General features: G+C 44.6%; 1 protein-coding gene across 1 annotated transcript in view; it reads left to right on the forward strand.

The window, feature by feature from the left end:
- The first annotated feature begins 690 nt into the window (after positions 1-690).
- Positions 691-26,559, forward strand: part of SULT6B1 (sulfotransferase family 6B member 1) — a 126,977-nt gene continuing 101,108 nt past the window's right edge. The window contains exons 1-2 of the mRNA XM_085640805.1: positions 691-988; positions 2,270-2,382. Coding sequence (XP_085496931.1) covers positions 826-988; positions 2,270-2,382 — 276 coding nt within the window. The 5' untranslated portion in view covers positions 691-825. The remainder of the gene's footprint in view (positions 989-2,269; positions 2,383-26,559) is intronic.

Consider the following 26,559-nt stretch of genomic DNA (forward strand, 5'->3'; position numbering starts at 1 on the left):
TCTCTCCGGTCTCTCACCGTGTATGGTGGTGTCTCTCCTGGCTGGCTTCTCTGTGCTGCAGGTTAGGGGGGCACCTTCCGCCTGTTGCACCTGGGGTTCTTCTTGTCCCAGTCTCGTCGCCACTGTAATGTTGTAGGGTGCCAGGCAATACGTACTTTCCCCCACAGACACCCTGGAGACGTTCTATTTGGTAATTGCGCCTTTATTACACTTTGTATGCACCAGTGGAGAGAGCGCCGGGCAACACGCTCCGATCGCGTCTCTCGTTCGCGCCGTTGTTCCTCGCGCATGCGCTGTAGCGTCCAACGTCCGCTACGCGCCTTTGCGTCACCACGTAGTGCGCGCGTCCACTAGACCGCGACACTACAGGCCCTGAGCTCACCTTGCCAATCCGACGCCCAAGGCTCATGTTTGGGTGGGCCAGGCTCATGTTTGGGTGGGCCTGGTCCACGTGGCCCACCCGCTAGAACCGGGCCTGCTTCTTTCTATGCCCAGGATGCCGCTAATATGCTTTCGAGGACTGGTTTATTCCCGAGGCTCTCTTGACAACCGGTCAGTCTGCAGCTCGCCTGCAGGTTTTTCGTGTTCTCCGCACGCGATGCTTTCCCCCTGTATTTTCTACACGCAATGGGCGGGGCCAGTGTGCGGACTCGTGGAGCAGTAAAGGAGGGCAGGAAGGGGCCGTAGGACGAAAGGATCAGTTTCTCTTGCTACTGGCACATCAGTTTTCTCACTGGGAAAGAGTAGAGCCCTCTCCCGCCCTCCCTGCCAGAAGTAACGCCGCTTTCTCGAAGCAGAACTGAGCAAAGTCACAGACGCTTCAGGATGGCGGACACAGAACACGGAAAGGACTCTTCCCAAGAGTTGCTCTTCACCTACAGGGGAATTTCGTACCCAAAAATGAGATGCAGCTCGGACACATTCCAAGCCCTGCAAGACTTTGTTTCCAGGAGGGATGACATGATGCTGGTTTCCTACCCAAAATGCGGTAAGTGAGCAGGTGTGCTATAGAGCTGTCAAAGGACCCTGCCTCGTGGGCAACTTGTCGATGAAAGACAGTCCCGGCTTTCTAGCCTAAATCCGTTTGTTTTTACTAAACTTTTAGACAAAAGTATTTCCCAGAATGCAAAGCGCTATTCGATGATAGGGCTGGAAGAAGGTGTCACGCGTAGCAGGGAACCACGTGGCAGCCATGCTGATGGTTTGAGTGCAGAACTGCTGAATTTAAAAGCAGAATACATTTGTAGTTGTGTGAGAACCACGTGGCAGCCATGCTTATGGTATGAGTGCAGAACTGCTGAATTTAAAAGTAGAATGCATTTGTAGTTATACGAGTATAAGTGGCATCTATACAAGGCATGTGATGCAACACTTCATGTTATGCCGTGTATAGAGGGTGGCAACAACAATTCCTACAGAGCACAGAAGGATTTATTGTGCAGAGGGCACCTGCTGATATAAGGGGGCGGGAATTTTAGACAGCTTGCCTGATGCTTCTTTTGCTACTTAATTAGTGTAACTTTGTTGCCATTTAGGTGGCAGTGTCCCTCATACATTTTTATTTCAAGGATGGCGCTGCAAACACAGCAAAGGGACAACGGCATGAGTGGCAAAATAGCTGCGTCCATTCTACGGCACACACACCCCATTCAGGAAGAGCCACTGGTTCCCCTCTCACTGCATTACTTCTGCCAGGGCGGGCAAAGCTTTCACTGTGCGTCCTGCATGCTCCCTCCCTGTTGCACGGTGGAACTGCCCAGCTAGTCCACTATTAGCCTGGGCAGCGTTAGAATTAGATCTATAAAACATAGATGCCCTCAAACTGACCATCTGCAAGCAACCTACTGAGTAACACGTTCTTTATTGAACTTTAAAGCATGCATGCTCCCTGTAGTTGTGGTTTCTAATGAAGTTTGTTTTCTAATATAATTCATGAGCAACAAAATGCAGAATGCAAATTGAAACCAGTGCTGGACAAGCTACTCACACTACAAGCTACTCATTCTAGAAACAGATTGTAAATGCAGTATCTTTCCTGGCATTTCGTAAACTCTGTGCAAACCAAGTAGGTCTCAAAGCAGTGCAGTATGTAAGTCGTAGAAAGGGACAAAGCGATCGGTGCGCAATAGGTAGTTGCAGCGGGTGGCACTGTCAGTGGGGAAGGCCTCATAAGGAAATCTTTGGGCCCTGGCAGTTTTTAGTGTCTTTATTAAGCACTGTCTGAAAATATGACTAAAGTGTTGTCTTAAGTCTCGGCTATTGCTTTCAGGAACCAACTGGTGCCTACAGATACTAAATGATTTGGCAGCTACAGTTTCAGGCAGTGAAGAAATGAAACCAAACTTTGACATTCTCGAATTTGGAGCTGCAGACAAATATAAGGTAGGAAGGTTTACACGCTTTTATCATTGCAAGCAGATTTGATTTTGTTGAATGTTCTGATTATGAAAACAAGCATTTGCAATGCAATAGGTCTTGCATTTACGTGAGTTTAAGCTATTGGCATTGTAATCGACAATGCCTTTTATTTATGTTTTATAAAACAAAAATAATACCTGGTGTGTCACGCAGTTTGGTGCTTACTTTCCCTCCATGTTAAACAACAGTAGATGTTTCAGCACCCAGGCTAATGTGCTGCATAGCTAAATACATATAAGGTCCCAAAGACGAGGCCGGTTGCATTGCAAATACTTGTTGAGTGAGCTAGTGATAAATGTCCTGATAAGGGATTCAGCAGAGCTGCAGAAGGGTGTCATAAATTTCTAAAGAAAATCTCATCAGAGACAAGAAACATTCCCGACATCCAAGCCAGGGTGGAGTGAACTGCATTTAGAGGCGGGCAGGCAGGTCAAAATCAGCAACAGACAGTCTGATCACATTGATGGTATTTTAATTCAAGGAAATTGTATGAGAAAACCGCCGTTAGCTCAAATAATGTTCAATGCATGAAATAAACGCTTGTCAGATGGGTTTTTATTTCTCGAAATACCACCCCACAGCCAAAATGACTCCAATTTCCTCCTCTTGCACAAAGATGCCTCTTTATGATTTCGTTTTTTAAAATGTCACAAATGGAAATTTCATTTAAAATGACTTTTGCGACAGCCTCCCAGACAATGAGAAAGAGGCATTCACAATCTCTCTCAGCCAGGGTGAGGTCCCATTACTGCACCGCTGAGATCCGGAGCCCCCGCGCTGGGCTGTCTGATAAAGCTGACAGCAATTCACAGAGGTATCCTGGCCAACCCTGTGTACCTCTCAACAAGATAACAATGATGGATGCGTGCGGCCTTTAGCTCTCTAACTGCCTGGGAGCTGCCCTCTTCATAAACTGAGCAGGATATATGGCCCTGTTACAGCGAACTGCTGCACACGGGATCCCTTTCATCCCGGCGACTTTCTCTCAACTAAAACTGTGCAGTTTCTCTGCTTGACCTTTCACGTGAAAGATGACATCATAGCCGGGGCTATCAAGGGCAGCCAAGTATAAATAACATTAATTTTGTGCCCGTATCACATAGGAGCGTTAAACAACTCCAGAAGTCAATCACAACGCATGCATAAAAAACTTAAATCTGTAACTGGAATCTACACGTTATACGTGCAACGTTAAAAAATTTCAAAAACTGCTAATGTTTTTATTGCCAAAATGCCTATATCAGTGCATCGCACATAACAGAAAGGCTGCAACTGACTCTGCTCAAAAGCAAAGGCTGCTATCAGAGACATGCAAGCGCAGCTCAATAGCCACAACAAAGGATAAAAAACAAGCGTGCGCGTCCACGCTAATTGAAAACAGATGGCCCCTGTGCGCCGCTGCTCACTCCAGCAAGGTGGATGCCAGCACAAGCACGAGTGCTTGAAAAGAGCTGACCGATTCCTAAAGGTCATCTCTTAGAGGCAGCGCATGAGCGCGGCACTAGGCTCGACCTAAAAACCATTAATGTGGTGTAAAATGCAATACGATAGCAGAATTGCTTCAGAAAATGTTCCCTAGGTAAGTAGCCAGTCCCACTGGAAGTATGCTGCAATAAACAATTCAGTTGTATATTAGTGTCAGCCAAATTATATAACAAGGTAAAGCTGTATTATGTGGCACTAAATTCACATGTGGTTTTTGAGAGGTTAAAGGCAAATTATATGAAACATTCTGTGCAAGTAACATTTTGAAACACTTTGATACAAAAGGGATCCCACTATTGAAGCACATACATATATTTCTTTAGAGACAAAACTATTTATTTTTTTATTTTAAAGTTTTATATAGCGCGAACTAGACCCGAGATATCGGGTATCAGAGCGCTTTACACGAGCACCAGTTTCGTTACAGAAGGACACATTCATTTTTGGTTGGCACGGGGAGATTAAGTGATTTGCCCAGAATCACAGGATATTGAGCGTCGTTGCCGAGAATCAAACCCGTTCCCCAGCTTCGAGGTCGACCGCTCTAGGCTACATCCTCTTCCCCGTTAAATGTTAAAACATAAAGTTTTTCTCTTGTTTTGCATGAAAGCACCGTTTGTTCTACTTTCCAGAGTAAAATAATTTATGTAAAATATATACCAAGTTGCACTCAGTTGAAATTAATTAAGCATACATCTGTACACTACTTGTAATAAAAGGTGTCCATTTTTTATTCAGTGCATCCGTGGTATGTTTAAAACTGGTCTTCAGTGTCAGTTTTGATCCATGTTCCACCTAGAAGCTAAACATTGGTGCAGACATCAATTGAGGGCACCCAGCCGAACCCGGCATTCTTGCATTGCTTTTGAGATGCCCCCCTGCCAAGGTGAGCGGGACTGAGCACTGATCCATGTAGTGCATGCCACAAGCTTGTAACACTGCCCAGATAACAGCTTGGGTCCCTCTTGGGGGTGCTGCCCAGCTGTAACCGGTGGGGATCCTGTGCACAGCTTGGACAGAGAGGTCCAGAAGAAGGCAGATGTGTATAAGATGTAGTGAAAAAGGGAGCATTGAAACAGGCCCACACAAACTTGGAAGACCTGCCCTCGCTGACAGCAGACTCTGTAGAAACTCCTTGTTGACCACGCTCCCACTTGGGTGCCAATCTGGCTAGTGTATACATTTACACCCTTATACATTATCACTTCTAATTTTGCAAGGCCAGACTGAAATCACTAATGAGCGTGACTAATCAGATGGAAGATGGGTTTTCTGGCATCTCTAGCTTCACAGGGAATGACTATCCATTGGTAATGCTACATTCCAGCACAAAGTCACGTATAGGGACCCTCTGGAAACCCAGAAGGATGGGTAATAATGTTAAAAATGCCAGTATCTGCCATCTTCAAACCTGGAAACCTGAGGGCCTAAGTAAATCATATCCCGCTTACATTTAACGAGTCCATTTGGAGATACAGGGAAATATCTGCTGCCGCATCTAATGCCCATACTGATAGATTCAGGACTTTTATTTCACCTGTGACCTACAGAATGGTCCAGTGGGTCATAGTGTAACAGGGCCCGAGTCACAGAACTAATCTGAGACAAAATCCTAAACTTACTACTTTTGGTATTCACAGAAAGCATTTAGTAGTAGTAAAGTTAGAATTTTGTCTTAAGTCTGTCTTAAGTCTGTCTTAAGTATGTCCTAAATTTGTCTTAAGTCTGTCTTAAGTCTGTCTTAAGTTTACCTTAAGCCTGTCTTAAGCCTGTCTTAAGCCTGTCTTAAGCCTGTCTTAAGTCTGTCTTAAGTCAAACTTAAGTCAAACTTAAGTCAAACTTAAGTCAAACTTAAGACAAAATCCTAACTTTACTACTACTAAATGCCTTCTGTGAATACCAAAACTAGTAAGTTTAGGATTTTGTCTCAGAGTAGTTCTGTGAATCGGCCCCACAGAGTGGGACTGGGATCTCTTCCAGCATGTAGAACAAAAGCGCTCCTCTGGAGTTCATACACCAATCTTGGTATGTCACACCACACACACTTCTAACCACTTATTTTAAAGGTCATGTCGTTCAATATGAGTCGCAGGGAGCTCTCAGTTAAAGACATGCTAATGGCGAATGTAAATGAAATGAGAGTTTACTGTTATTAGTTAATAAAAACCATCACAATGTACATATAAAAGAAATCCTTTTTAAAATAATCACTTATCTTAAAAACATGAATTAATATTGCTACGACTCAGGAAAATCTCATTGTCTCATTTAAAACATAACATTGTAAAATTAATTCATTCATTAATGTGGATACTCTTCACAGTTGCTATAAAGTGGCGTATACATCAGTATAAAATTCCACAACTCCAAATGTCAACATCCTACTACTGTTTTAACAGCATATACATTTATTGTGCTCATAATGCGAGGAAAATTCGTCATGCTATAGTATGCAGCTTGCAATTCTGTTTGACTGCTTTATTGTGAAATTGTAAAAACTTCAGAAGTTTGCAGTTTAGCTGAGGACCTGAAGGGGCCAGACTTCTCACGATGGGTATTCTGCACGTACGTATCCCTCTCTCATTAAATAAGCGTTTTAAAAGTGTACGACGTGCATTGTTCAGTTTGGGACATATGGTGACCAAATGCACAAAATCCTCGTTTGAAGCATCACATAGTCTGCATGTTTTTGATCCTTTATATCGCCATGCTGGTTTGTCTGACAAAGACGGCCGATCACCTAAGCGCATAGCCAATAGTTTTTTCTTGAAATACACCGGATAGGTTAGGTGTAAATAAGTTGCCGGTTGCAATGTGACGTAGGTTTGAATTGTCATCCAGGTATCGGATCGCCGCGAAAATATGCTTTTGTCCTCAACTAGCGAAATAATTTTTCCAGTTTTGTTCATGGCTTGGCAGAAAGTAGGATGCGATAAATTTAAGCCCCATAAGTCACCCGCATTGGTTAGTTGTAAGATGCCAAGTATTTGTTGTAACTTGAATTCACATCATTATTTACCGATTCCCATAGAGCCCTGATTAAATTGCTGAACTGATTGTTTCGTATTTTATGCATGGATTTGATGAAGTGATATCTTCTTGCTATGTTTTGCTGTGTCAATCCGAATTCCAAACGAATTTGAGCGGGAGAAGCATTACAGGGCAGACAAAAGACTCGTATGTATGTTTTGATTTGTAATCTATCCAACATTTTTTGGAGTCCTTTCCATGCATCACCGTAATTGCGTATATTGGAGATGGAAGCAGTTTTGCTTTGATAACAGAGAGGAATGGTTGATAAGTGGGGCCATCTATTTTTTTCCAAGTAATCTGAATGAATGTATTAGATCATTATGTTTCCTAACCATATCCTGTTGGTGAGCATGAAAGTAAATTTTTTTATCAAAATTAAAACCTAAATATTTGTAAACACTGATTTCTTCTATAGTTACATTATCCAGCTTGATCTTTAGTGCGGCATGGGGATTATTCCCAATACGCATGGTTTTTGTCTTGGTAATGTTAATTTCCAGTTTATTGAGTTTTGAATATGCCGCAGTTTCTTTTATCAGTCTTTGAAGTCCAATTTCTGTGTGACTCCGCAGCACAATATCATCAGCATATAATAGATGGAATATCGTTAGTGGGCCTAACCTTGGAGCATGCAAATTGACTTGATCCAGGTGGGTGGATAAATCCGCCGTAAAGAGGTTAAACAGGTGTGGCGCTAGCACACACCCTTGCTTAAGACCTCTTGCGGTTGGTATTTTCTTTGATATTTTGGTCCCATCCCCTACCTTAATTTGAATCCATGTTTCTGTATATAGCAATTCAATTGCTCTTAACGTTTTTTCTTGAATACCCAACGTCTTAATTTAACCCATAGGAGTGGTCGATCCACCCGATCAAAAGCTGCTTTCAGGGGGGCGTGGTCTTGCTGGCAATGCTTTAGGATGCGCGCTCGGAGTGCTCCGGCGGGCCGCTGCTAAATAAAGCTATTTCTGCAGAGCTGGGGGCCCACTGATACCGACCCTGGGGGTGCTTTGGCAGCGGATGGCGAGGGGCTCCCTTGGCTGAGCAGAGGGACCTGCAAGAGCGGCGGCAGCAGTGGCGAGGCTGCAGCGCCCTGGCCGGTGATCGGAGCGCCCGCCATTTTGCGGCACCCGGAGCGGGGGTTCCGTGTGATACGACATCAGCTGTTTCTGATCCCTCCGGGACCTCCTGATGCTCCGCAACTTCAGCAGTGACGGCGGAGCAGCGGGGACGCCTTTGTTGGACGGGAGGGCGAGCCCAGCTGGCCCGGAGCGGGTGAGGAGTCGGCGCCTCTGTGGAGGATCCTGAGCTGCCATTTTGCCTGCTGGGCCGGGGAAGCGGCTTCAGGCTTGACGCCTGGCTGGCTGCTCTACCAGGTCCGGCGGGACCTCCGGATAATGTAAGGAGCGTCGGCGGTGTTTGATCTTGGCTGTGGGGCGACGGCGACGATCACGACAGTCCAGGTGTTTCTCGGGCCTTCAGGGGCCGTCAGGGGCCGGCTCCTGTGGCGGGTGCTATTTTGCCTGCATCCCATCTGAGGCGACTGTGAGTACCTGGGGCCCAGTGGGGCGTGCAACCTTGGAGCAACGTTGCGAGCCTTGTTGGGGCCCCGGGGGGGCGAGCACTCGCATTGCCCTGTGCAGCGCTGCAGCCTTTTACACCACCGGGCCCAACACCTTGAACCTCCCCTGTCCCTCTGGAGCTGACGCGGGATGGGAGGAAGGCCCGAGAGTCTGCTGGAGGTGGGCTGACGCGAAGGGAACACCTTCCCCGAGTGATCTGCTGCTAGGCATCAGTAGCGCGACCTCACGGCAAGTGAGAGGGTGCAGAAGGTGGGGTCCCTTCCTGTTGGTGCGCCCCTGTGTTCTCATAGCCCTGTGGGGCCCTCTCATTCTGCGCCTGGCCTGGGGCTGAGCTGGCACGCTGCAGACTAGGCTGGGCCAAGCGGCTATCGGGGAGCCCTGCCGCTTGCCAGTCTTTCCGTTGATATCCTGCTGACTATCTCTATGATGCGACACCAGGCAGTACAGATGTTGATGTCAACTCACTCCCTGTGACCTCGCCTGCGCTTTTTGTAAAACCATGGGCCCCTCCCGCCCTGCTGGTAGGCCATAAGAGGGGCTGCCACACCACACACACAACGCCTACCTTGCGTGCCCTTGAGCCCCCCCTGGGCGAATTTTGCGAGACGCGGCTGGGGCGTTGTGCTGCGTCCTGGGGGCCCGACCACATTTTACCGCGGGGCTGTCATGAGCCATGAGGGAGCGCTGCAGGGTCGACGGGGGATGCTGGACTTGTGCACGGATGTGAGCTGTGGAACTGTTGCGACAGCCTGAGTGTTGGGACCTCCTACCCTGAACTGTCTGGTTCACCTGGGCCTGCGGTGGGGCCGGTTGCCTCTGGGGGGCCCTTTGGTGGGGGGCGGTGCTCCCACTGGGACCCGTGATTTGCAGGCACTGCGGGTGGTCTCTTACTACCCTCAGGGACTAGAAGCCGATTTAATAACCTCAGCCGAAAAATGACACGCACTAACAGAGGCAAAGACGCTCCAGGGCCGACAACAAAGGACAATTCGGTGGCGGCGATGTGGGGCAAGGTGGGCTCGTCTGCACCTGCTGAGGGGGCCCGCAGGCTGGGGGGGACTCACCGCCGATGACGCAGGCTTTTATGGCTTCCTTCATGTCAGAATTGAAGTCCGAGATTGGCTCCCTGCAGACCGAAGTGCACTCCTGTGTTCGGGAGCTCAGGAGAGAAGTCACGGATTTAGGCGCACTAACAGAGGCAAAGATGCTCCAGGGCCGACAACCAAGGACAATTCGGTGGCGGCGATGTGGGGCAAGGTGGGCTCGTCTGCACCTGCTGAGGGGGCCCGCAGGCTGGGGGGGACTCACCGCCGATGACGCAGGCTTTTATGGCTTCCTTCATGTCAGAATTGAAGTCCGAGATTGGCTCCCTGCAGACCGAAGTGCACTCCTGTGTTCGGGAGCTCAGGAGAGAAGTCACGGATTTAGGCGCACTAACAGAGGCAAAGATGCTCCAGGGCCGACAACCAAGGACAATTCGGTGGCGGCGATGTGGGGCAAGGTGGGCTCGTCTGCACCTGCTGAGGGGACCCGCAGGCTGGGGGGGACTCACCGCCGATGACGCAGGCTTTTATGTCTTCCTTCATGTCAGAATTGAAGTCCGAGATTGGCTCCCTGCAGACCGAAGTGCACTCCTGTGTTCGGGAGCTCAGTAGAGAAGTCACGGATTTAGGCGAGCGTGTAGATGGGCTGGAGAAGACGGTTGATGCCCGTACAGAAGACCAGTAGCAGCTTTGGCAGCGCTTAGCCGTCCTGTAAGACCAACACATAGAATTACAACTAAAGCAGGAAGACCTGGAAAATCGAAGCCGCCTGAATAATCTCCGCATTCGGGGGGTTCCTCTTGGAGCGGAAGGGAAGGACATTATGACCTACGTGGCGCGGCTACTACACGAGATGTGGGGAGATGATGATGCCTCCCCGCCAAGTTTGGATCGAGCTCATCGAGACTCTGGGCCCGCGGGCAGGTCGGGCCTCCTTCCGGATATTTTACCCAGGGTCCACTTTTTTACTGAAAAAGAAGCTATCCTTCGATCAGCACGAGCCAAGCCAGATCTCACATACGAGGGACACAAAATCCAGATTTTCCAGGACCTGGCACCCACTACCCTGCTCCACCGCCGTGACTTTAAACCGGTACGGACAAATTGCGGAGCATGAACATCCCGTACCAGTGGGGCCACCCATTCGCCCTTATTTTTACATGGGAGTCCAAGTGCAGGGTGATTTGGTCCTACAGTGATGCGGCTCAACTGCTCCGACTTTCTTCCTCACGGCCTACCAGCCCCACTCGCCCTTCGCCTTCTACACGGGTGCCTGCCAAGCCGACCTGGTCGATCGTGCACCGGCGCAGACACTCACCGCCCTTCACTGAACAAGCGTCCTTGCAGGCTAAACAGGACATTATAGAGCATCTTCGGTCCTTGGAAGGGGACAAGTCAGAGTCAGGTCCGGATTCTCCACCCCCCTGATCAACGGCTCATATATCCCCCATCTCCTTTTTCGCAATGTAGCTGGTGCCGGAGCACTCTGCCAGAAATATATAGAGAGCAGCGGACGACACACCCCCCTCTGTTCCTGAGAGAGTGACGTCTCTGGGCTTATCCGAACCTTAGGGTGTAGACCAGCCCGCGACTGGAACAGGACAATGTGGCCCGGTTGGTTGCATATCTTCATATTTTCTGTCTTCCCACTTGTCTGCACCTTTTCTCTCCCTCTTTCTTGTTCACTAGGTATGGCGGACGGATGACCCCAAGGCTGCAACGCGCGCTTGTTGCCAGGGACCGCACACTCCTGTATCTCCTTTACATCCCCTGATACACTTGATGAGGTGGCATGATAGACTAACTAGGGATCTGTTATATTTATGGCTCTTCCCGGTCCCTTAAAGGTACTAACCTTTAATGTCAAGGGGCTGAACTCTCAAAATCAGCGGCAACAGGTGTGGCATTACCTACGGCAACATAGCCCAGACATTATCTTTTTGCAAGAGACCCACCTGCTGCATGTCGATACCCCCCGCATGGCGCACCCAAGCTATCCCCTCCAATTCTGGGCCACAGCAACTACTAAAACGGCTGGAGTGGCTATTTTATGCAGATCTGGTATCAGGCAAGGGGACCTCAAAGTCTTTCGCAGTCCATATGGACGCTTCATCAGGGCAGGGGTTAGGGTGGGGAGACACTTACTTACATTGTGCAATGTCTATGCACCGAACCAGATGCAGGACTCTACGAACACTTCTACTGGAACATGTGCCATGTGGCGATTCCTCTCTAATTTTGGGAGGAGACTTTAACCTGGTGTGAGATCCTGCGATGGACCGTAGTGAAGCTTCCTCCAACGGGACGGGGGCCATGTCCTCTGCACTCCGGAAACAGATAACAGATCTTGGCCTGCGAGATGTATGGCGATATTACTCTCCGGAGGTGCGGGTGCACTCGTACTACTCCCACTTTCACCGTTCGTACTTGCGTATTGACTATCTTTTTATTTCGCACGACCTCATGAGGGACAAGTTGGGGGCGTCTATGTCTGATATATCGCTATCTGACCACGCTCATATGGAGTTTCTCTTACAGGATTCGGCCGCTTGCTCTACCCGCCTTCCGCGGTGGCGCTTGCAGCTGCATGTCCTGCGCGATAGACTGATGTGGAGAGCATACGGGCCGCTATTGACTCCCTTCTCTGTGGTGTGGGATGCCTTTAAGGTTACAATCCACGGCCACATCACATCTTTGTCGATCGCACGGGCGCGGGAAGCCCGCCGTCTGGAAGATAGCCTTTCCAAGGACATTAAGACGCTGGAGAAGCAAGATCAGGCCCACTCATCGCTCGCGATTCGGCGGCTGCTTGCTAACCTTCGGGGTCAGCTCTGTGCCCTGCGCACCAATAAAGCTGAGCGATCCCTGCTAGCCTTAAAACAAAGATATTTCGAGGGGGGGGACAAGGTGGGCAGATTGTTGGCGAAGCACCTGAGGGCACGTGCAGCGAAGGCTCATAAAGCAAATATCCGAGCGTCGGATGGAGACTGGGCCATCATGGAGCGAGCTAAATGTGAGGCCCTTTATGCGGCGGAACTGCCCTCCCCAGCCCATATTGATGCTATTTTGAATCAATGCCCCTGGACTCCAATTCACCCACATCATGCCAAACAATTGGAAGATCCCCTTACGGCGGAGGAATTGATGGCAGCACTGAAAGATCTCCCTCTTGGGAAGACGCCAGGACAAGATGGCCTGCCACTGGTATTCTACCGTATGTTGCTACCACAACTCCAACCACACCTCTTGCGACTCTACAATTCTTTATCGGACACGGAAGGACCGACGCCCTCCAGGGGTATGGCTGAAATAGCTCTTATACCCAACCCGGGAAAAGATGCCACGGTATGTGCCTCGTATCGTCCCATCGCTTTGCTGAATACGGACCTCAAAATCTACACTAAAATGCCCGCCAGACGCTTGGACCCCCACATGCCTGGCCTTGTGGAGCCGGATCAAGTTGGCTTCATTCGCAATAGACAGGGAGCGGACAATGTGCGTAGAATTGCGCACCTGGTGGGGAAAGCACAGCACTGGAATATACCAGCCTGCCTTCTCTCACTTGACGTGTAGAAGGCGTTTGATCGAATAGACTGGGGTCTTCTTCGCGCGGTGCTGCAAAAGATCAGACTGGGCCGAAACATGATATCCATGATCATGGCCCAATATCTACCCCCGCAAGCTAGGGTTCGGGTTAATGGACAACTTACGGAACCTTTCTCCATACGCAGAGGTACTCGGCAAGGTTGCCCCTTGTCACCCCTGTTGTTTGCTCTGGTGGTAGAACCCTTAGCAGAGATGATCAGACAGAATGCGGACATACATGGCATTTCTCTTGGAGACAGGCAGAACAAGGTGGCGCTCTTCGCGGATGATCTTATTCTCACCCTATCGCGTCCACATACCTCCCTTCCGGCGCTTCACAATCTGCTACAGTCATTTGAGCAGGCTTCAGGCCTTAAAATTAATTACAGCAAATTTTGGGCTTTGAATCTTACGATCCCGAAGGAGGAGATACCAGTATTGAAAACGCTTGCCCCTTATCAATGGGCCACGGAATCCATCAGGTACTTAGGGCTTCAATTGACTCCCTCCTTGGGCACATGGACCCAGGTCAATTGGCGAGAATGCAAGAGAACCGTGTTGGAGGACCTGCGGGGCTCGAAATCCCTAACTCTTATCCTGGTTGGGCAGGTTTAACGCTGTGAAAATGTCGATACTCCCTAGAATCTTATATTTATTTCAATGTCTTCCAACCCCTATCCCGCAACACCAAATACAGGGTCTAGAGCGGGGCCTCACTTGCTTCATCTGGGGCAGACGTAGGCCGCGATTCTCTCAGAAGACCCTCATGTCGCCACACGAGACAGAGGGGGGGCTAGCGTGCCCTAATCTTTTGGATTATTATTGGGCATCGCATCTCCGCTTTGTCTCGGAGTGGATAGCCTTTGAAAGCGAAAAGATCTGGTTCCATATTGACCGGATGGTAACTGGACTCTCCATCTGGGACCTTGCGTGGCACCATCGTACGGCGCGCTCACGCAGTGCCTATATTGCAGTACCTACTAAAACGGTTCTGGATATATGGGACAAAGTAGCAGTGCGTAAGGGATTAACAACCTTCCCCTCCCCTCATACCCCTATTGCCGGTAACCCACTATTCCCTCCGGCCCTGCGTTCGCAAACGTTCACCAACTGGCTACAGGGGGGATGCAGAGTGATCGGAGACCTGTATAGGGGGGGAACGCATAAGACATTTGCCCAGTGCAGGGGGGACTTTTGTCTTCCGCTGAACGCGAGACTACAATATGTCCAGTTGCGGCATTGGGTGTCCTCACCTGAGATACAACAGGCCGCTGTTCGACCATTCACCCCCTTTGAGCGACTGGTCCGATCCTTCGATGAATCGAAAGGCCTTATTTCTCGGACGTACCAGATCCTACAGCACCCTCCAATGCTAAATGCACATTCGTATCAGCGTCAATGGCAATCAACGTCAACCACGGAAATCACACCGTCACAGTGGAGTCGCCTTTGGCGGGATATCCCTGGGGTCAATGGCAGCATCCCGCAAAGGGAGAATGCATATAAAATTATGACGCAATGGTATTATACGCCTATCCGACTGCACAAAATGTTCCCTGCTATGTCCCCATTGTGCTGGAGATGTTTGAATGCTTCTGGGGATTTCATTCACATTTGGTGGGCTTGTCCGCTCTTGACCCTGCTCTGGAAGGAAGTTCTTAGTCATATTAAGGAGGTATTGGGCTTTCCCCTGCCTGAGTCTGCAACCACGATACTTTTGGGCCTTAAACCAACCAACCTAAAGGCACCTACCCGCAGCGACTGGACTATAGCACTACATATGCTAGCGGCGGCTAAACAACTTATAGCGCTGTACTGAAAAAAAACGGAACCTCCCCCAATAGCTGCATGGTTCACGCGCTTACGGCATGTCATAACCATGGAACTTTTTACAGCGCGACTGCAATCACGCGACACCCGCTTCACTGCTGGTTGGCGACTCTTAGTCCAATATCTCTGTAAAATAGAGCATGCGCGTTATCTACCTTCCAAGCTTAGAGCGTTTTAAATGTTTGAAGATGCCATACTTCCGTGGGACCCCAATATGCTTCTTGCGTAACCATACCAGCCCTAGATGACGTCCCCTGCGACAGGCCTCACAATATGCGCTCTCAGCACCTTGCACTTCTGTGTGCATATACCCGTCCGCCTGCCTAGTTGCTTTTACTGTTGCATACTTCCCTCTTTTCTCTTCTTTCCCTCTCTTCTGACCTTTTTCTATCCCTTCATCATTATCCACTTTAGACGGGTCTCATGCCTGTGTTCTCACTGTTCTTGTTGTTGCACTAAAAAGGCCCTAAGACTTCGCACACCACCCTAATATTGCTATATATACAATGTCACGCAGCCGGCCCACCAAGGGTTGTAGGCGACACGCTGTGTTTTCAATTGTCTCTTCATGCCTTTGCATATTCTTGGGGAGTATTGGGTGAAACGCGGCCGGCCCTAAATGGGTTGTAGACTTAACGCTGTGTCATTTCGGACCTCTGTTCTACTTTGTTTGTAGAAAATAAAAAGAGATCTTATTAAAAAAAAAAAAAAAGCTGCTTTCAGATCTATAAAGCAGAGTTGCAGTTTCTTCTTTTGGCGTTTACTCTTTTCCGCAATTGATACTACTGTTGTCATATTGATTGACGTGCCATACCTTTTCCGAAATCCCGTTTATTGGGGTGGGATCCTGTTCTTAGCATTTGACCACTCTATTAGATCTTCCAATATTAATAATGCATAATATTTTGCTTCCGAGTGAATAAGGGCTATTAATCTGTAGTAAGATGGCTTTGTTTTATCTCCTCCCTTAAAAATAGGGTTTATTATTGATCCCTTCCAGCTGTCTGGAGCCATGCCTGTATTTTCCACCTCTTTAAACAAGACCATTATCAGATTGGCCCAGTATTTTGGGTCCAATTTAAATATTGCCTGTGGGATGCCATTTGGACCTGGAGCGCTGTCACTTCTTCCTTATTTGATCACATTTTCAACTTGTGCACGATGTGATGTCTAAAGCGGGTACAAACTCAAATTGCGGCAGTGTTTTGGTCTTGGTTATTAGTTCAGTCTCAATAACTTTGTTAGTTTTTCTTACTTGAAGCTGGTCTTCATCAATAAAGAGTTTTGTCAGATAAACTACCCAATCTTGTTCCGTAACATTTAAGGATACTGTTACTGTGTATACCTTATTTAAGCCGTTTATTGTTTTCCAAAATGCTTTGGTATTTGATTGTTTACAATTGTAGAGCAGCTTTGCCCAGAAATCGTCTGTCATTTTTCTTTTTTCCTGCCAGACGTGTTTCTTAAATTCCTTCTTCAATTGTTTTAACTTATCCCATGCGACTGCTTGGTAACCTCGTTTTTTTCCTTCCTTATTTCTCTTCTCAGTTCTTTTTCAAACTCTTTTATTCTCTGTAATGATTGATGTATGTAGCTTTTGGTCCGTCCTGATATTAGATTTGGCTTATGGTTCGCCATTTCAGTCACAAATTTGATCCAGGCGTTTAATACTGTAGAGGATGACGCTATACTATTCTCCAAGACTGTTTTAGCTTTGCCTGTGAATTCTGTAAGTCGATGAGATGACCAATTTAATCGAGTATAGGTAGTTAGTGCACTTTCCTCGTCGATTGTTGGAGCAGACTGATATCTGTCTGGATGAATATTTATGGCTATATGTTGGATTGAGTGATCACTGTCCGTTGTGCACTTAACTTTAAACATACTTAGTTGCTGTATTAGTGGCAGGGAAAGAATAGTATAGTCAATTAGGGACCAAGGCATCGGCCCATTATAAGTTACATTTGGAGGATTATCGTCAGGTGTTCTCCCATGAATTGCTCTCAAACCGAAATATTCTAGAGAGGTGACCAGTTCCTTGCCTACTTTGTTGGGTTTCCTCCAAGGATGGGCTGTTTGGTGGTTTACCGACCAAGTTTCATTTTCTACTGCTAACTGGTCATCATCCTCCAGCGTCTGAATGAGATGGGTATTGAAATCACCTGTAATCACTATTTCCCAATTCGGGGTGTTATATCTTACTTCAGATGTTTCATGTAATAACTTTTTGAATGTTATTGTTTTTTCTTGGGCATTTGGATGGGCATAAATATAGAAAAGGATTATTTAAGTTATCCAATGATCTCTACCAAAGTTGAATCTAATTATTTGAATAATTGTAGATGTGATCGTCATCTGTTCTGATTCAACTTTGAGGTTGTTTGATATATAGACCAATAATTCACCTTGTGGCCTTCCAAAGCGATTAGTTTTTACAGCATCCACCTGATGTAACGTAAAACCCGGCAATTGAAATGAGCCTGTCAACCAGGTTTCTTGCAGAGCCATGATGTCATATGGAGCCCAAGTTTCTGTTGGAGTTGCCGAAGGTAGCCAGAGATAACAATGGGAAAAACACTTCAAGTCGGAGAAGTCGCCCCCAGAGCAACATCCCAAGGCATCAACCATGCTTTCAATAACTCAGGAATGTCTTTCTGGCTGAAATATATTTGTAGGTCACCATCTTTAGGCAAGACTTAAAGTTTTGCTTAAAAGAACTAAACATGGATATCCACGTTCTAGAGAATAGGGTGAGCACATTTCTGAAGAAGGTGGATGATAAAGCAGAATAACAGCACCATTTGGGTACCCAAATAGTCGTACTAGAAGAAAAGCTGGAAGATCTAATACTGAAACTCAAAAGATATAGAAAATACATTAAGACAATAACATTCAGATTAAAGGCCTCCCATGAGGTACCAAGGAGCAACACATTCAAGCTTACATTAGAAAGCTACTCTTCTTTAGAAAGAGACTTGGAGATCCTCCACTATACCTGCATCGCACACATAGAACTTCTGGAGTGGGCTCCCTAAGAGACAAACCCTCGGACATTTTGACCCATATACTTTTATGAGGATAAGGAGGAAATAATATTGGTGATGCTTGACTCAGGGTTCATCAGGGTCACAAGCTTCTGCATCAAGAATTGGCTATCTTCATGTTCAAGAGGAAAAGGGACTTTTTACTATTGACCAACATCTTCTGCAAACTTGAGACATACTACCTTTGGGGTCCCCACTTTTTGCTCATCTTACCTGGGGCATGAAGGCAGTGAATTATCCGTTCTGTGACCAAGGCTTGCACAATCATGCACTCTGGTGGACAGGAGGGAGATCAGACTGATGTAGAAGATGAAAAGTGAACGAGAGGAAAGAAGGCTAGTGACCTATATGACCAAGGAGTTTCTGCAAATGTAACAGCCATCCTCTGGGGATGAAACTGAAAAAGTGAGAGTTGAGGCACTGTGAAGTGGAAAAGATCCGTGGCCGCATGGTGAACACAGCCCACGAGGAGTAAATGGACTCTGACAACAAAGAGGCTTGGCCAACATTTCCTGGGAACATACTTTAGAACTTAGCTCAGCATTCCAGTCAAGTAGACGAAACAGCCATTGGGGAGAGTCAGGGATAGTAATGACCAGTGACATCCGGGTCTTTTTTCATGAAGTTTCCGTAATTTGCGATAAACTATATCAGGGATATTTTACACTGATTGCCGTAATAAGGGCTTGTTTGTGAATTGAATACTTGGACATCACACCATCCATTTTATTTAGAGCCAAAAATTAATGGAGATGGGGTACAGGCAATATGCACTGAAGAAGGTGACACTTTGATTGCTTATGGTAATTTAGGGGAAGCCTTCCTTAACTTCTATCATAAACTCCACTATGAGGATCGGGTAGACAGTGGATTGCTAAGACATATTTAGACACTCAAATTGGTCCAAACATTCTGCACTTCAAGCAGAGTATCTGGAAAGTCCATTTACTGGGGTTTTGAGGGGAATCCACGTCTGAAATTGGGAAAGTCTCAGCTTCATTACAGCCCTCTATAAAAACGTTTGTGAGGCCCTGACTCCCCTTTTGTTACAACATTTTATCTCTTTTGGAAATACAGAGTTAGTATCAGACTTGTTGCGGGATCTAGCAGTTGCGGTGTTTCCCAACCTGAGCAACAACACCTCTTTCTGTGGTTCATATATGCCCATCTTGCATCTCAATGTAGATGAAAAGCTGTTTACAGGGATTCTGGCTGCCTTCCTGGGACCTTTTATGCCTGAAATCATAGATCCAGATATGGTGGGTTTTATCCCTGGCCATCTGTACAGTGACAATACTTGGAAAATATTGCATATCATATCATAAAAATGTACTGTTCATCGCAGTAGACGCCAAAAAGGTGTTCAACAGAGCAGATTATCTTTACATAGCCCACTTAAAATAACCATGGGGTTTGGTCCATTCTTCATCAAATGGCAGTTGGCCAGTTATTAATCTGCCAGGGCTCAAATTAGGGTTAGTGGTACAGTGTTTCCTAACACAGACATTAAACAAGGCACTTAGTGGGGAGCTCCTCACTCACCTCACCTGTTCACACCTACTCTTAAACCCTGTGATAATTGCATTAGGCAAATGTATCCCATTCATGGGGTACAGATATGGAGGAGCGCCTTCCAATTGTTCATGTTTGCTGATGGCATTAATGTTACTATCTCAAATTCACTTTCCTCTTTGCGTGACAGAAATCCAGAGGTAGAAAGCAGTTTTGGTCCTTAAAATCATTGTTACCAAACCTGAAGCCCCACCGCACAATCTCATCCACCACCCCACAGACCAGCAGGTGTCACTCCAAGCACTTTTCCTATTTTCTGACACCTTATTCTGTGTCTGATTTGGGCATACAGCTCCCACTATCACCAGTGCAGGCTGTAACCAGATGTGGAACAGGTCATTTCTCGTCGCTGGGCAGTGTTGAGGTGGTGACAATGACTTCTTCTGAGCTCTTGTACTTTCCCAAGCGATTCCACTACTAAGCCCTTCAACCCTTATCTTATCAAACAGTTTCAAATGGATATCAGCAGTTTTATTTGGTAAGGGAAAAACGCTACAGTTTAAGCAAAATACCTGTATTCACCCATAGTCTAGGGAGGCCTACTATTACCAGATCTTATGCATTATTTACAGTAGGCCCTGGTACGATATTTGGTGGAATGGTGGAAAAATGAAACCACAAAACAATGATGATTCTTAGACCACTGAATTGCGGGCTCACCACTGTGGGCGAGAAATATACTGTATAAGCGCTTTGACAGTGTCAAAAAACAGTAAAGTCCGGGCCTAGCAATAATGGGAAAGGGAGCTATACCAAAGTATCTCAGAGAAGAATTGGTATGGGGGTCGTGGTAGGCGCTGAACATCATTAAACCATACAGCGGGTGTGAAGACACTTTATAAGGTGGAAAAGTACTCTTTGTAGGGTGTTTGCTGACCAGTACAATCCACGTTTGAGTGATCTTCCACTCCACCTACTGGTTGTATATAAATATATATCTTTTTCCACTGAATCAAGGCAGTACAAGTGGATATTGACATCACTTCTTTTCACACACTTTGGTCCTGATGAAAGCCGCTACATCTCTATGGGGAGTGTTAGGATGAAGCATGTCGACCTTTTCAATCCTTTGACAGATTGAAACTTCCTTTGTCGAAACTTTACTTTTTTAATCTTGACCTATGAATGCCATATTAAAGCTGTTTAGCACATCATAGAGTTAGTTTTAGTCACTCACACTTCTGTTTCACTTACCTCTCACCACACCCTGCTCATCAAGAGGTTTAGTATACCTCATCATCTCTATTAAAACAACCCAGAGCTCCTCCCTCTCAGTGAGGGGGTTGTAGCCCGCTCTACGACTAGTTTCACAGTGCGAGGAGATCCCCAATGATGAAGCATGCCACCCACGGGTGAGTTTGGGGAATCGTTCTAAGAAAGGGATACTCCAGCACCCCAACATTCTTCTAGACCCAGAGGCCTACTATTGTGTTTTCTAGTTGTACAAGTGGGGAATCTGCCTCTGCTGATATCTAAATCTCCTCTGGTCCTCTTTTGTGTGTACTACTACTGGACAAGTACTGGTACCATACCCCAAAAAAGTTACGCACAAGACCAAACTCATGTTGGAACTCATGGGGGAAGATGGGACGATAATACTCATCTTCTATGAAATTGTCCAAAATTGCACACGTTTTTGAATGGTGACTTTCAGGCCATTATCAACATGTTTAAAATCCACATGCCATGCAAATTGGCAGTAATTCTTCTGAGTCTCCCACTTCCATCCATTTTTTACCTCAGCCGTGTTAGCAGCTAATGATGGCGAAAATAACGTACACCTTCAAAATAGAGTGGCCTTCGAAATAGAGTGGCCTCCTTTCTTGCTATTTCTTGAAGGGGAATTTCGGAGAATTCACCAGCCCTCGTACCTTAAATACATGTTGGTCCCCCTTGAGTTCTGCCATCTGAAAACCAAGCAGGGACCTTAGTAGAAGGGGGTATTTATGACATGAGTTAACAAAAGGTGTGCAGGCACATGGTTTTATATATTCAGCTGACCACAAAGTGTCTATGATCTACGTATTATGGGTCCGGAAGTGTGTGGAGAGGAGGGCCATGGGGGTAGGATGTTCTAAAATGGGAGAAGTTATTTGATCTCACATTGGCACTTACATAGCACTAAGGGGGTTAGGTATTTATTTTCTTAATTGTATATTTAGCCCTGCAAATCCCACGTTTAAGAGATGACCCAGGGATAAAAAATAAGATCATTGATCCCATGGCATGCCTGTCTTTAAAATATTCGCTGCTTTATTTGTGAAGTGTGCTATACTGAAAATCCACTTTCAAGGATTTTCTTTTGTTGCGGATTGATGAAGGTCTTTGTCGTTGTCACATATTTCCATTCTAGGCCTTTCTCCGTGATTTCCATGCAACATAAAACATGATTACTAGAACTGATTGTCATACTTGCCTATGCTTGTTGTTGATGGACTTCCATGGTTTCTGACTTCATTTCATAATATGAACTCAATGTGACTTTTCATCCTTGTTATAGACATCACATGCACCCATTAAAAAAAAAAATATATATATATATATATATATTCACTGAAAAAACCATGGGTTTCACACATGTTATAGTTAGGAATTAGCATTTAAAAAACCTTGCAAATTCAGTGAAAAAACCATAGGTTTCACACACGTTATAGTTAGCTGGACATTTCACTCGTAAAAAACCAATGAAATTTCCCCGTTATAGTTAGTTAAGCTAACTATAACTCGCGCGCCCGCAATGACCTGCTGATGACGTCACATATTACATCACTCATGACATGGTCAGTGACATCACTCATGACATCACTGATGACATCTCAAATGACATCACTGATGACATCACTGATGACATCATCCAGTGAATGTCTGTTTTTCTGAAAATTAAATATGTTTTATATATGTATATCTCAAGGTCGATGGAAGAATAAATGAGTATATAAGTGTCTAAATGGATGATTTGTTTTTGAAAAATTGATTGTATTACTGACTGATTAAGTGTATCTTATTGAATACATGGCTAAGTGAGTAATGTTTAAATGTGTAAATACCTGTATCAGTCTCTCACTTTGTGTATAAGTGGCTGCATGGGTTGGTGAGCAGCTACATGAGTGTCTATATAGGTTATTAGTTGGTTTTTTGAGTATCAGTATGAGTGTCTGAGTGTCTGTATGGTTCGGTGGGGGGTATTACGTAGTGCATAAGTGCATGAATGAGTGACTCACTGTTTGTATGTGTTGAAGACAGCATATGTGCAGGACTGTATGGGTGGAAGAGTGTGTGTATGGGTGTGTTAGTGAGTGAATGGCTGTCTCAATAGTGTCTTTATGAGTAACTACATATGTTTTAAACTAGTATATGTGACTATTGGTGTATATAAGTGAGTGTATGTGAGAGTGAGAGATTGAAAGAGTTCCTGTATGAATAAGTATGTGTTTCTATAAGTGATTGTTTGAAAGACTAAGTATGTGTAAGTTTCCATAGAAGTAAGTGTGGTGGTGTGTGTATAACTGTATATGCAAATAAATGTATGTTTGATTCTTTATTAGCATGAGTAACTATGTGTGTGAGTAACTCTATGGATGAGAGGCATCGTGTTACAGGATGTATAGGTGTATGAGTACATATGATGTGTGAGTACACGAATGAGTGACTGTACAGGACTGTTGGTGAATGAGTGGATGTTTATGTGGATCTTAGAATTATTGAAGAGGTTGTTGTAATTGGTATTGGTATGTCCATTTTTTTGAAAATTTCAGTCTCTATTTTTGAATGTGTGTATCAAAGGTTATATTAGGGTGAGAGGAGGTCTGCCACTCTCTCACATGGATGATGTCATCAGTGATGTCATCAGTGATGTCATTTGAGATGTCATCAGTGATGTCATGAGTGATGTCACTGACCATGTCATGAGTGATGTAATATGTGACGTCATCAGCAGTGCATTGCGGGCGCGCGAGTTATAGTTAGCTTAACTAACTATAACGGGGAAATTTCATTGGTTTTTTACGAGTGAAATGTCCAGCTAACTATAACGTGTGTGAAACCTATGGTTTTTTCACTGAATTTGCAAGGTTTTTTAAATGCTAATTCCTAACTATAACATGTGTGAAACCTATGGTTTTTTCAGTGAATTTGCAAGGTTTTTTAAATGCTAATTCCTAACTATAACATGTGTGAAACCTATGGTTTTTTCAGTGAATTTGCAAGGTTTTTTAAATGCTAATTTCTAACTATAACGTGTGTGAAACCCATGGTTTTTTCAGTGAATTTGTATGGTTTTTTAAATGCTAATTCTTACCTATAACATATGTGATTCCCATATTTTTTTTATTGATTTTGTATGATTTTTTTATTATAAATTCTTATATTAAATGTTTTTTTTTTAAAAAACAAGTTTTTTTTTAACTTTATATTCTCTTAAAACACTATGTTTTTTTTAAAAAAAAATCTGCAATATATCAAGTTTTCTCTTTTTTTTTTTTACCAAACAGGTAAGATATATTAGTATAACATAGAAAATATTTTTTTTTTTTTTTTTTAGTGCTCGTACGGTAAGCGTACGGTAAGCGTACGGTTTACGCAATGTCCGTAATTTATCTACTCTGTTTGCGTATAGTTACGCAATTTGCGTAGCCGCGCGTACTGTGCGTGGGGCGCGTAGGCGTGTACGCTACACGCGCACGTTACGCGGAAGTGTTGTGGAGTGACTGTTTTGCGCATGCGCGCGAGCGCGTGTCTTTTTTACGCGCATGCGTACTTTTACCGTAAGCGCACCGTAAGCGCACCGTAAGCGTAACGTACGCGCACGGTGGGTCATGTGATCATGAAACACAACTTTTGATTGGTTGAAACTACTTTCAGTTCTAGAACTCTCCTACACCACACCCATTCCCCTCATTTCTGCTTGTGATCCCTTAGGAGAAGGAGCTGACTTGTCTTTGTGATACGATGGCAGACCAGCACTCTTCTACTGAGAGTGAGGCTAGCAGCACCACCATCAGGCAGAGAAAGAGGAAACAGAAGAGCTCTTTCATATGGGAGTATTTCAGTTTTCCAGAGGGTGAGAAAAAAGTCAATGCTGCTTTGGTGACTTGCAAGCTGTGCCAGCGTGTGCTTTCGAGAGGAAATCCCCACAAGAAGTATTCCTTCGGGAATCACACTATGTTGAGACACCTTGAGGATGTGCATCCTAGGACACATGCACGACATACTAGAGGCAACCCTTCAGTAAGTCGAGCAAGCACATCCACAGCAGCTCAGCCGAGTCCTTCTTCGGAAGCTCAGCAGAGCCCTTCATCTGTGGGGGCACAATCACCTTTTTCTGATCCTCTGGAAACGAACCCTCGGTTTGGTAGGGTTACTATGCGGTGTTCATTTTGCCATGATCTAATTGTTCATAGGGAGACCAGTGTTCCCCTCATTAACAACAAAATAGACCAGCACAAATGTCCAACCAGCTAATGTTCCCATACTTCCTTTCCTCTGTCCCTGCATGAACACAACGGCTCTTTTAAGAGCCAACCTTACCTCTCAACTTTTTTTTATTTTTTATTTAAAACTTTTTTTTTTTTTTTACCGTACGCGTACAGTAAGCGTATTTTTTTTTTTTTTTTTTTTTTAAAACACAAAAGATCAATTACCACATCTCAAGATCCTTGAGGAATTAATAACTAAATACTAAAAATCTTTTTGAGATAAAGTGGAAGAAAGAGACCTTCTAATTTCTCAGTTACCTGTCCCACCCAACAATTTAATTTTTAATTAAAATGTAATTGAAATTACTTGAAAAAATGGTTGGTTTTTTTTGAAAATTTTCTTTCACAATCTGAAAAAAAAGAAAAAAGTATTAATATTTAATAAATCAATATATAACACAGTACACGTATTTACATATTTTTCCCCAAACATTTTTTGCCTTTTTTTTGCTGTTTTCAGAATATATTGCATTTCACTATAAATTGTTAAAGCAATTGCATTCATCATTTAACAGTGGGCAAAAAAAAAATAACAATCTCAAAGATTGTATAAAAAAAGCCCGCAATCTCTTTTTACTTAAACATAACACTATAGAAATGCATAATATTCTAAAAAAATATCATCTAATATCAATACTTATTTCTTTAAAATACCGTCTGACATTTTTGTTTCAGAAGTATAATCACAAAAATATATCTCAAATAACTCCACAATACATCTGGTTCCATTTCCTTTAGGCCAAATAGTATTTTTAAAATTCTTTTTTGATTAAATTTCCAATGGTAATCCAATAAAATTCTAAAGTTTAAATTGTACAGATCTCACCGATTCTCTGTAACATTTTGGTTTCCGAAAGATTAATTAATAATTAAATAAGTCCACAATACAATTGTTTACCTTTCCTCATGGCCAAATAGTAATTTTAAAAATCTTTTTTGAATAAATTTCCAATGGCAATCCAATAACATTCCAAAATTTAAATTGTGCAGATGTTACCGATTTTGTCTAAATTTTTCGTTTTCCAAAGTTTCATTAAAAATTTAAAAAGTCCACATTACAATTGGTTACCTTTCCATTAGGCCAAATGATAATTTGAAAAATCATTTTTTTTGAAAATTCCAATGGTAATCCAATAAAATGGTAAAATTGTTTTGTACAGATCTTGCCAAGTCTCTCTAAAATTTAGGTTTCAGGAAGATTAGATAGGAATTTGCTAAATCAAAAGGCAAACGTTGCTTGAAAATCAATTGGGAATCATTACACAGTGTCCAGCCTTTTTCACATTTAAGATAAACTGTGTAATGGCCAGAAGTAACAGTAGGTCCTTCATGGAAAATTATTGCAACTGTTACAAAAGTTTTTCCTGAAATTGATAATTGCTGTCCTGTAAACTTCTTTATTAAAGTATCCAATTTTGAACCATCAGCTTTACATCGTTGCATCATTAAAATTACATATTGTCCGTATTCCTTTAAAATTAACGTTGAAAAC

This window comes from Triturus cristatus, chromosome 2_1, assembly GCF_964204655.1.
Source record: "Triturus cristatus chromosome 2_1, aTriCri1.1, whole genome shotgun sequence".
In the NCBI taxonomy this organism is placed as follows: domain Eukaryota; kingdom Metazoa; phylum Chordata; class Amphibia; order Caudata; family Salamandridae; genus Triturus; species Triturus cristatus.